We start from the raw sequence: 12929 nt of genomic DNA on the forward strand, positions 1-12929 counted from the left end.
GGCGCTTCACAGTGCAGATGGACAATGACCCGAAGCATACTGCGAAAGCAACCAAAGAGTTTTTTAAGGCAAAGAAGTGGAATGTTCTGCAATGGCCAAGTCAATCACCTGACCTAAATCCAACTGAGCATGCATTTCACTTGCTAAAGACAAAACTGAAGGGAAAATGCCCCAAGAACAAGCAGGAACTGAAGACAGTTGCAGTAGAGGCCTGGCAGAGCATCACCAGGGACGAAACCCAGCGTCTGGTGATGTCTATGGGTTCCAGACTTCAGGCTGTCATTGACTGCAAAGGATTTGCAACCAAGTATTAAAAGTGACAATTAGATTTATGATTATGTTAGTTTGTCCAATTATTTTTGGTCCCTTAAAAAGGGGGGGGCACATATAAAATGTGTTGTAATTCCTACACCGTTCACCTGATTTGGATGTAAACACCCTGAAATTAAAGCTGAAAGTCTGCACTTAAAGCACATCTTGATTGTTTCATTTCAAATCCATTGTGGTGGTATACAGAGCCAAAATGATGAAAATTGTGTCAATGTCCAAATATTTATGGACCTAACTGTATATGAGAGAGAACAATGGTGTGCTCTCGCCGAAGGCTTAAGCACACCCAATTAAACAACATGAACCTCAAAAGTGCAAGAGTGTACCTGTAGAAAGCAAGCAACAATAATATATTTCACAGCGAGTACAAGAATTTTAAATCAGTTACAACTAGCCAACAGGAGCAACAAGTCTCTCAATAAGAGTCATTGTGATCCTGGAGGAAACTAACATCAGGTCCAGCAAATCATCCTAAGTACCGTTGTACTCCCGGAACAAGTGCATCTTGAGCCTTTTCTTGAAGGTGGGGAGACAGTCAGTGTCTCTGATGGAGGTGGGGAGTTGATTCCACCATTGGGGGGCCAGACAGGAGAAGAGCTTGTGTTCGGACCGTATGTTACCATACGATTCTCGGGGCTGCCATAGACTCCAATGGGAGAAGATGTGTAATAATAATAATAATAGTAAGAAAAGGTAGAAACACTTAAGTGGCTCCGCTGCTTCGCTGCTTGGCCACCAAAAAGTAGGTATTATCAGAGCCCGTCTACGGAGAGCCTGTCCACTCCAAGCCCCATTGTACAGAATTTGGTTGCAGTTCCACCGAGAGTTCCACTGGGGGTGATTGAGGGCGAGTGCAAAATGAATGGGAGTCTATGGACCTAGACGGCTAAATTTGTCTCTTTTGCCTGATTGTCGTTGAGAAATCTCAGATTTGATTGTAGTTTTTGCATGGTCAACATGGATTATAGGTCGAAAAGTTGAATGAACGAGTACTTATGTCCTTTCGATTTCTTACAGGGTGAGTCATTGTTGCCCATAACACGCTAGCATTCTGTTAATGAATGCTGATTATATGACGTCATTGACATTTTATAACAAAAAAGCGACTTTTTTTTTTAACACCCAGCAGTGTGCATTTTTTTTGCCTTCCCTTTCAAATGCAACATTCAACTTACTAGACAAAAATGATATCCTGAGAAAAGTGGATTGAGGGGTATAGCTCCATAGACCTCCCTTCATTCTGCACTCGCCTGTGAGCGCCCTCATATGGAACCTCGAGTGGAACTGCAACCAGTCCGGGACAAGTGGATTTTTTTGTAGGGAAAGTGGAAGAGAAATTGACTTGCCCCACTGGACAAGTTAAAACTAACAAAATAAAATTCCATGTTACTTGCACTGGCCAGCTTGCAAATACTGAGGATAGCCCATCGAAGTTGAGTTAGCCAATGTCGTTAGCGATGCTAGCTAACGTTAGTTTGCTAGCTGTATAACATTTCACTGGGTCTTGCAGCTTAACAACGGTAACTAAGGTGGTCGTGGCTTACGTAAAAGGTCAATTGAGCTCCAATGTTGACATGGCACCATGTGTGTGCAGTCTGTGTGATTAAGCAGCGCTGTGAGACGCAGACTCACCTCCCCAGGATCTCCAGCAGCTCGGCCACTCCGTTGAAGTGGTCTGTCTCGTAGATGAACCTGCAGGAGACAGAAAGACGCATGAGAACGCAAACACACCTGTAGCCTTTCCACAAACACACATCCGCAAGAAACAGCAGCGCACGTATGGCTGCCAGCGCTAAGTGGGATAGTGAAACTGGGGATTCAACCCTGAGTCTGAATGAGTTGAATATTTAAATGCATAAATCCCCCCACATCCCCAAAAATGAAATACTGTATGTTTAGTCACTGTAGGGCAACTAACTCCATACCTCATTTGTCGCAGACAGCCTGGCTGAGGTGGGAAACCTATGTGGGCCAGCCCAGGCAGCTCTGGAGGCAGTACCAGGCTGCACCAGGCCCAGCTTCTATTTTAAACCCCGGCAGCAGATGGTTGGAGGAGGCACATCCATTGTCTTCTACACCACTTAACTGGTGGCCGTATTATTATATATATTATTTACTACTTTCTGCCCTCAGCTGATGGCAAAACACAGCCCTTTTTAAAATATATATTTTTGGCCTTTTTTAGCTTTATTGGACAGAGATGGGGAGAAAGTGGGCCACTGTGTTAAGGCCTCAACACATATGATACACGCCCCTGTCCCTAACCCGCAAAATACAGACATTTGTAGATACAATGCTGGACTTTAGTCTCCAGCAACCAGCCCAAGTTGCTTAGCGAAACCTAGAGCTGCATAGACCTGCATGCCTTAGGGACTGACTACTAGTTTCCACTAACACAAACCATATGTTTCTTGCCTCTCTATTAATTAGGAAATGAAAATTATCTGTGAAAGTGCATTTAGAGATAACAATGCCTGTGCACCATCAGCTTTCAACTCAGTAGCCTTCCTCAATCTACCTAGCGCCTAATAGACAGTATTGACATGACAGGATGGGATAAATGCTGGCTTATCAGGTCTGTTCTGGTATGACTGGGAGATCAGAACAGAGATCACTTGTTTCTCTGGTAGAAAACAGAACTTGATAAAATGTGTTTCTCACAACATTCTGTTGGAGTAGAGGAAAATTCTAGTTGAAATAAAAACATCCTTAATTCATATTTCTGACATTTCGTCCTTGTGTGTTTCAAAGTAACAAAATAGCTGGTGCTTAAAGTATTTTGTATAATATATTTGTATATTGTTTTCCATGGTGATGATAAAATTAATTTGAGTCTGAAATAAGTCTGCTCTCCAGAGCTGTTATACTCATGGTCATCTTGAGGTGCAATGTGCAGCTCAGAAAGCCTGAGGAAATGGTTGGGGGGGATGGGACATCACGCTGTGTGATTTCCCACCCATGACGCAATGTCAGAGCGCATGTGTGAACAGTCTGTAACTTTTCCAGTGAGAGCCCCCTGTGTGACTCCAGACCCTCTGACCTAAAGGAATTTCAAGCGTACATGACAGCAGATGTGCTTGGCTCTGATCTACACTCCTGTCATGTCTATCTAGCTGTGAAAGCTGCAGAGGAAACGCTCACAGCTCTGCTCGCTTTCTACCCAGCAGGCCAAAGACAGAGAGAGGAGCAGAGAGAGCAGGGAGGAGCAGGGAGGCAGGAGAGCTGGAGGACAGAGAGGAGAAGAACAGGGATGGTTCAACCTGCCTGACCCTCCCAAAGGCTGAGCTGAAGGCAGGCTCCACCTGCAGCTAGATGGATGCTGCCATGTGACTTACACAGCCCCAACATCAGTCCCTACAATAAAAAGTTTTACGCAGCTCACCGCAAGAAAATGTTGTTGATCTGTTTCCTGATGAATGCTCGCAAGCCCAGGAACTTCCCGTAGATCCGATGCAGGACTGTCTTCAGGAAGTCCCTCTCTCGGGGGTCCTCGCTGTCAAACAGCTCCAGGAGCTGCAAAGACAAACACCAGGAGGAGGGAGGGAGGGAGAGACAAAGAGAGAAATAGGGAGTGTCAGGAGAGATATAGGGGCAGAGAAGGAGAAAGAGCATGATTTAGTCACTCGTAGTCACTCAACGTCTTCAGCGTATTCAGCCATAGTGAGTGCCTGAGGCCTGGGTCAATATTCAATTAGCGCCGTACAGTGCTGCACCACAGGGGGGATTGAACACAGCTGTGGAGCGTCCTGATTTGAACTTCACCTCTGACCTGTGTGGCACGAAGCAGAGACAGTTTTCCTCACGGCACACCCTCATCACATTACTTAGCCTTGTCGGATGCACCGTGTTTGTCACATCCGTCAATAGACTATGACTTCATGACAAAAGGGAGAATGACATACAATTGCTTGTAGTGAAAGCAGAATTAAACAGTCTATTGAGAGCTGGCGAGTGCCTTGTAGACTAATTCAACTTCTGACAAAATTCCCACTGTGCTTATGAGAGGAAACAAGAAGCCTGCACTGCAACTATCTGGATGTTAAAACAGCCTCCTGTGACTAGCCTATCTCACAATGTTCACATTGTAGCGCTGAAGGATATGACAGCTGTCTGTTTTAAATGAAATCACATCGGCATCAGATGACTATACTGGTGAGTGAAAGTCCACAAATGTGTCTGTCAACCATCAGAGAGGAGACACATTTTCACAGACAGAGTGAAGTTCAAGTGAACATACTCCATTTCTACCCAGAGCTATTTTTGTGGGGGTTTTTTGTACCTGGAACCTCATCTGAAAGTGCAAATCTGATGCGTATCTGCCTGCTACCTCAAAGAGACATTGGGCTCAGCTTGAAGCCCTCTTAGTCGATCGATTTGGAAGCCAAATAACAGGTTTCTATTTTTAAAAGGCCCAACTCCCGCCATGCCCTGGATGGAAAAAGCGTAATAAATGAAGGGGACTTGGACTAGTCTATTTTTGTCGCGCTGGCAAACACTGCTTGACAGGCTTAAGGAACATGTTGATGCATTTCGTGTGTAGGGATGGGGATCGTTAATTTTTATCGATATCGATACCATTTTCGAGACTGCTTAACGATCCGAGTCTTTAATCGATTCCACTATCGATACTTTTCTGGGGTGAGCTTAAACTAACCACCATCTAAATGAATGAATTTGGTAAATGTTAAACATATAGCAGCACCCACACAACCCACGTCACACTTTATGTAAACAAGATTACTGAACAACATTTATAACAATAACTTAAGTAAAACAGATGTCAAATAGAACAAGGGGAACGTGATGCTCTCAGGAGGAGGCTGGATAAAAGGAGCACATATTGGCACAATGGATCCTGGCTCTGGCTAAATCTACAATTGTCCACTACAGATGTACTATCCACAACCTGGATAAGTAACTATTATAAATGACTGTGATTGGTTGGTTGTCAAAAAGTGACATTGACAAGCCGTCATTGTTCAAAACTTTATGAAAAGTTTAACACATTTCAACAAAAGGCACTTGATATAGCTAAATGATTAGTTAACCAAACCCAAACCTTCCTTATCTCACCCCTATTTTGTTCTGTCTCTGATATTGTTTAACAAGATGCTTAAGCAGCCCACAGAGCCATGCTTCCCGGTGACTATGTTTTGAATGATCAGCAGCGGGGCAGGGGAGACTAGTCTTTACTCACACACTGACTGTGCTTGTAAATAATTTTTCCGGTTTGCACACGCATCAAATTTTAGGGGCAAATGCGAGTGAAATAGTTGCACTGTAGAGCCCTGGCTCTTATTATTAGGGTTCCTCCGGTAGGAGGGAACCTATTGTATTCGTTAGTTTTATTAGGTTCCTCCGGTAGGAGGGAACCTATTGTTATTGTTGGTATTCTTATTAGGTTCCTCCGGTAGGAGGGAACCTATTGTTATTGTTGGTATTCTTATTCTTATTATTTTTCTTCTCCTTGCGCCCCAATATCTCAAAAAGTCCCAGGTCATAAATTTTCTAATTTGGCACATTGATACTACATCCAAGTGGGTACCCCCACACCAAATATGGGCCACATCGGACCATAGGGGGCGCCACAGGCCACGCCCAAAAGTCCGATTTTCAAAGTGATGGCATTTCCACCCCATTGCTCCAATTCTTCTGAAACTTGGTGTGCATGTCTCATTTTTCATGAGGAACAAAAAAGCCTCAAGGACCCATAAGGTCCGCCATGATGGATTTTCCTGTACTGTGATAATTTGTGAAAACCTTCAAAATTCCTCTTCTCTTGAACCAAAGGTGAAATTGACTTGAAATTTGGTACATATATGTATCATTGACGTATTTAAAAACGTTACTTAAGGCAATTGAATCAAGTACAAAATGGCTGAAATGGGTGTATTTATGTAAATGTCCATATTGCCTCAATATGTTTGTGTCACTAAATCAAATGTATTTTTGAAGGATGGTTCAAACCTAATAAGCTTTAAGGTGACATGCCTCTGAAGTACCAAGTTTCACCTTGATATGTCAAAATATGACTGAATTACAGCTGTTTGAACTTGGACCAAATCTGACAATGCTCGCCATTGGAGAAACAGCTTTTTTTAATTATCCAGTTATTGAACTTTGTGTATTCCATGCCTGGGAATGGCTCAATTGGCTGAGATGTTGTGCTGGTAATCAAGGTTCAATACCAGTCAGAGGCATAGTTTTTAATTTTTTATTCTGACCAAACGGTTTCTAGTCTGATTATTGAGGTGGACCCCTTGCCTGTTGCGCAAATTATTTCAGTGACCTAAGCTAGGACACACGGCCACTGATGCTAGGCATGATTTGAAATTCTCTTCCATGACTTATGTTGAGTTATGGCACCCCAAACAACCTAATCTAAGCACTATGAGTAATATATTCTTTACAGCAGCAACCAGGTCTAGCCTGACGTTGTCATACTCATAATTCTAGTCAGAACATGAGTCTGAAAACTCTCCGTTGGGCTGTGACTACGGGGCCTGTTTCAACCGAACTCGTAAAACAAATGCCTCTTCACTCAATTGGATAGACCTACAACCAATCAGAGCAACGTAATATGTTGTTTGTTGAAAACGAATTCAACCCAAGGGCTCTTTCGTGACGTTGTTGATTACGTTACTGTTGATCATCTGTCCATCATCGTATAAAGCCCGCCCTGGCAATTTCATTGGTCTGTCCAGATCCTGGTTTTATGTAGTTGTTCCCAATACGAGACCCTCCAGACCCAACTTCCCGACCAAATTCTTTTGTGGGCGGGGAGAAGTTGGGCTGTCAGCCAGGCTAAACCAGGTCATCCCCATGTCTTGTTTTTATAGGAAATTTACATATCTTGATTGTGGACAACTTTTTGTTCCCCAATCTCAATGCACAGGCAAATACAGCAACAGCATTGACATTGTTTAACAATTACCACAGTCATTTTCTCACTTGTTGTACTTCTAAACTCGCAGAATGAAATCAAAACAACCACTAGCGCGGTGGTTTCATTCCACCTTAGATTTAATGAATGGTCACATTTATAATCTTTGAAATAATTTGATCAGTCTTCAAAATATTATAATTATATATGCATATGGAAAACGTTTCAACAACAATGATATGGTATGCAAAGCCATAGATTAATTATACATTACATGTTTATAATATTTTGCCATTTTGCGGAGGAACCCGCATCGCTGCTTGCAGCTATATTTATTATTATTATTAATCTTCTTCTTCTTGCGCCACAATAACTCAACATGTTATTGGTAACAAATTTTCTAATTTGGCACATTGATACTACATCCAAGTGGGTACCCCCACACCAAATATGGGACACCTTCGACTGTAGAGGGCGCCACAGGCCACGCCCTAAAGTCCGATTTTCAAAGTGATGGCATTTCCACCCCATTGCTCCAATTCTTCTGAAACTTGGTGTGCATGGCTCATTTTTCATGAGGAACAAAAAAGCCTCAAGATGGATTTTCCTGTACAGTGATAATTTGGGAAAACCTTCAAAATTCCTCTTCTCTTGAACCAAAGCTCTAATTGACTTGAAATTGAAATTTTACTTAAGACAGTTGAATCAAATACGAAATGGCTGAAAGGGGTGTACTTATGTAAATGTCCACATTGCCTCAATACGTTTGTGTCACTAAATCAAATGTCATTTTGAATGATGGTTTTTCAAACCTAATAGGGTTCAAGATGACATCACTCTGAAGTACCATAAACAATTTCACCTTGGTATGTCAAAATATGATTGAATTAGATCTGTTTCAACCTTGGCTGAATCTAACAACGCTTACCACAGGAGAAACAGCTTACTTTTTCATACAGTAACTAAACATGACAATATTCAACACTGAGAATAGCTCAAAGGGCTGGGGCGGTGACCTGCTAAGTATAAGGTCGTAGGTTCGAATCCAGCCACAGTGGTTGAGCCTGTCTTACATTTGAATATCTGTTTAGTTAAACAGGATGACATCGTTCTGAAGTACCATCCGCAATTTCACCTTGATATGTCAAAAGATCATTGAATTGCAGCTGTTTAAACTTTGTCCGAATCGAACAATCCGTGCTACAGGAGAAACGGCTTCTTTTTTTTGTACAGTAACTGACCACGTATTCTCATCCTTGAGGGTAGCTCAATGGGTTGAAACTGTGTCCTACAAAGTGCAAGTCACAGGTTTGAATCCAGGCACAGTCTTTTGGCCTGTCATAATTTTGATTACTTGTTTAGTTAAACAGGCAGACATCATTCTGAAATCCCATGCGCAATTTCATGCAATTTCACCTTGAAATGTCAACCGTTTCTTAACCTTTGTGGCTTTGCGGCTACTCGTCAAAACAACTACCCCAATCTTATCCACTTTCGGCCCCGTAACCAGCACAGGCCTTGGCCAAGGCCGTCGCTGGAAAACAACTCCCCTGGAGAGCGCTGAAGCGAGACTATCTTGCTCCTCCCCCCCTCCCTCCCTCCCAGCGCCTACCATGGCTGCAGGTCCAGATGCTGCTTGTCTACCCCCCCCCACTCCCCGTTGCAAGTCACGTGTTTTTGTAAATGTTGTTGTGCTTATGTGCTGAGGTTTTTGTCTGTTCCCACACTGTACTCCTCTAGGAGCATTGTCTGGGTGTTGCCTTTTCTCTCCTCCTCTCTCCTCATGCTATGCTGTAACTTTCTAGTCTCGTCCTGTCTACCCCCTTGTCATGTTTGTGTATTAGAAACTGCAAGTGGCAGCTCGGATCTAAGATGGATTCGAGAGACCGCAGATAGAGTGCGGCTAGTTTGGTTAAACGTTTTAGATCAACACTTGTATTATTGTTTTTGTTGATTTTATGTAAAGCACTTTGAGCTGCAATTCTTGTATGAAAAGTGCTATATAAATAAAGTCTTACTTACTTTGTCCCAAAGCTGACCAAAAACTAATACTCATATCACGCAGTCGGAGCACAGCTAGATAATCAGCGTCAGCACCCTTGGGTACCCAGCATGCAGTGCGGCATGTCAAAAAACGCAAAGACTTGTGGAAAATAGTTTGGTTACAACAGCCGTGCGAGGGATTTCAGTTGTTGTATTCGTTCAGTTAGATGTTTGTAATGTTACTGTTTGTTAGTCAATATCTTGTTGGTCACCCTGATTGTGCATGTTGTGTAGTTTAATCGGACCAGAGAGTCGGCTGCTGTACTGTCACATGAGCGCTGCCCTAGCCCAGTTGCCCACATGACTATTGTTAGTTGTGCATTGACTGAGAGTCTGGAAAGAGATCAACTCAAGAAGAGTTTCAGTATCCTATAAAAAGTTAATACTCAGCCCTTACTAATCATACAATCTCAGCAGTTGGTGTGTAGCAGAGAGGCTAGAGAGACTGACTAGTAACTTTATGCTCATGAGTTCAAATCCCCGTTCAGCCTATTGTTGTTGGCCAAACAAAGTAGTTTTGCTCTCTTGTTGTCCAAGTCTCGATCTTCTACAGTGTACATGTTTATAATATTTTGCCATTTTGCGGAGGAACCCGCATCGCTGCTTGCAGCTATATTTGAGGCTTATTATTGTCAACGATGGATAATTGCTACGCAGTTGGGGTGAGCTGACAGCGCTCACCGTGCATACCTTGGGTTGAGGAGGAGGATTGTCCTGCAACGGCAGCTAGAGTTGGTACCGTTGCTTCTCGAAGACAGTCGAATGTACTGCATTTTACTTTTAGCTGATGCACAACGTTGAGGTGCTTATTCATTGCAGTAGTGTCCCGTCCCCTTACAAGAAATTTTCTTCGATCATATATTACACGTCACTTCGTCCTTATCTTTGGCTTTATTAAAATGTAGCCAAGCCTTTGACCGCTTAGTACGTTCAGCCATCGTAGCTAGCAACAACATGAGAAATCAAATGTAGTGAAGTAGGGCATACATTCTTCTTTTAGTTTAAAGGCGGTTGGCAGGCCATTCAATTGAATTTAGTAATTTTATTAGACAATCGATGTATGTTTGTGCACCAGTGATTTGATTTAAATGACATGACTTGTCTCTCCAGACATAAGTTACATTATATTACCTAGTCTCGATAAGCTCGGACCTTATTGATATTCGGGTTTTGAGAAATTTGGAACCGGGTCCTTACAGAACCGGGTATCGATCGTGTCAGATCAATTCCCAACCATGAGACAAAGTACCTGGTTTCCTATGTACATAAGCAAGGCAGAGACCATCCAATATTATGAAACAAATTAGCATGTCCACAGTAGAAATATTTTGAGTGTGTGTGTGTGTGTTGTTACACCATATGTATTATCGTGCTTGCGTAGCCGGGTGGGGTGCTGACTGAGAAGGCACTAGGAGGAAGTGTGTGTGGGTGCGCTAGGTAAACACGCTGAGAGGAAGTTGTGACCCCGGGATTTCCTTTTCACACCCCCACAACCCCTGAGCTCTCCTTCCTTCACTGATGACGGGGCTTCATGATAACCCAGAGCTCTCCTCCCTTCACTGATGATGGGGCTTCATGATAACCCAAAGCTCTCATCCCTTCACTGATGGGGCTTCATGATAACCCTGAGCTTTCCTGCATGGGAAGTGTTCCTGCCAACTCTGTTTTGCTTTCAACAGACTTACCATCCTGAGGAAAAGCATGGTTCCAAAACAGCATACAAACATCTTATCTTAACAGCCAAGAACAATTGGCTTCTGAGATACAAGAAAAGGTTCACCAGAGATGATGATCCTAGATTTGAGGTTGTATATCAGCGTGCATCTTAAGAGCAGAGGTGTCAAGTAACGAAGTACAAATTCTTCGGTACCTTAGCTACTTAAGTAGAAATTTGGGGTATCTATACTTTACTGAAGTAATTATTTTTCAGCCGACTTTCTACTTCTACTCCTTACATTTTCACGCAATTATCTGTACTTTCTACTCCTTACATTTAAAAAATAGCATCGTTAATCCAATTTCAGTTCGGCTTGTTTTCATTCCGGCTTGTCATTGTTCAAAAAAACACACACACAAAAAAAACTATCCAGAAAAAACGCGCCATCCGGATAGAGTGAATTTGATTGTGGTTGGATGAGAAATATAAACATATACCATTCCGACACCCTATTGGTTTATACGTGATCCATCACCTGCACATGACACAAAATAATGTCAAACTCCAGCAAGGAAATAGCAGACGTATGTAGCCTACGAAGATGTCCGTGGCAGAGACTCAAGAGAACTCGAGCAAAATGCCCGAACCAAGCACCAGCGAGGAGGTTGGTAGCTAGGAAGATTAGCCAACCCTTCTACATCCCTGGCCGTACCTGGAATAATTTTTTGACATGTTTGGATGCAAAAACCACTCCTTTAGAATGCGCTGCAAGCTCTGCGCACCCAAGTAGGCTACCAAAAGCTAATGGCTTTCACAAACTCGCCGTCTAATTTGAATAAAGGCTATTGATAACATGCATCTGAAGTTTGACTTTTTGCAGCATTACAATACTTATAGGCAACTAGTCATCATATCTTCTGCTCCATGAAACACATGTTAATGCTTAGTAGTAGGTTACACATATATGGTTCTTTAATGTATTTGCATTGTACTAAAATGCATTCATTTTCACACATTTTTCACCATTAACATTTCAATATAACAAGTCATTATGGCCTTTGGAAAAATAAATGGGGGGGGGGGGGGGGAGGGGGGAGGTGGGGTCGTGCATTATAGACCCCTGTGCCTAAGATTTTGTCCTTAATGGAATTTTTTCTCCTTACTTTTACTTTTATACTTTAAGTAGTTTTGAAACCAGTACTTTTATACTTTTACTTGAGTAAAAAGCTTGAATTGATACTTCAACAGAAGTATTTTTAAACTCTAGTATCTATACTTCTACTTGAGTAATGAATGTGAATACTTTTGACACTTCTGCTTAAGAGAGCTGAGGACGCAAACAGCTTGTTCAGATGTAGGGTTGAGGGCAGGGTTGGACTGGCCGTCGGGAGAGTCGGGAGATTTCCAGAACAGCCGGTCAAACGTCCACGGCATAAAATATATAAATATAAATAATACACAGTCGTGGGCTGGTCTGCGTTTCAAAGTCCTGGGCCGTGTTTCAGTCCCAGTCAGGACCTGGTTGAGGGTGTGGTTATGGATGTATGGATGTCTCTGTCTGTCTGTCAAGTCAGTCCTTCATCTATCAGGTCGGCCAAGTCCGTCAGGTCAGCCAGCCAGAGTGATCACCGTGGTGCCATGACGCCGGTCCCAGCAGGACACCTACTCATCCCTGGCCACATCTCTGACAGGAGTCTGAGTGCTCCTGCCCCAGCAGCTCTGCAGCATGACAACCCTGACAGCCCACACCGTCCCAACACCGCCTCACACACCTCCCCGACAGCCAGCACACACCGTCAACACAGCATGATAGGTATTCTATTGACAGAGACATTTCTAATTTCCGATAGCTACAGGCCAAACCGTTGCTGTGAGTCCAATGATCAGCCCTGTAGATGCAGGAAAAGGCTTAAGATAACAATCAGACGCAAGAGTTTAGTTGATCCTATTCGATTCAGGATCATCAAAGTCAGCATTCTGAGAGGAAGTTGTTCTGTGGTACAGTGGCACTCTAGC

At 42.9% G+C, this 12929-nt stretch overlaps 1 protein-coding gene across 1 annotated transcript in view; it reads right to left on the minus strand.

The window, feature by feature from the left end:
* Positions 1 to 12929, minus strand: part of ppp2r5a (protein phosphatase 2, regulatory subunit B', alpha isoform) — a 91661-nt gene that overhangs the window by 17101 nt on the left and 61631 nt on the right. Inside the window, exons 5-6 of the mRNA XM_067242438.1 lie at positions 3713 to 3843; positions 1963 to 2022 (exon numbers count right to left, since the gene is read on the minus strand). Coding sequence (XP_067098539.1) covers positions 1963 to 2022; positions 3713 to 3843 — 191 coding nt within the window. The remainder of the gene's footprint in view (positions 1 to 1962; positions 2023 to 3712; positions 3844 to 12929) is intronic.

Source organism: Osmerus mordax, chromosome 8 (assembly GCF_038355195.1).
Source record: "Osmerus mordax isolate fOsmMor3 chromosome 8, fOsmMor3.pri, whole genome shotgun sequence".
NCBI classification, from domain to species: domain Eukaryota; kingdom Metazoa; phylum Chordata; class Actinopteri; order Osmeriformes; family Osmeridae; genus Osmerus; species Osmerus mordax.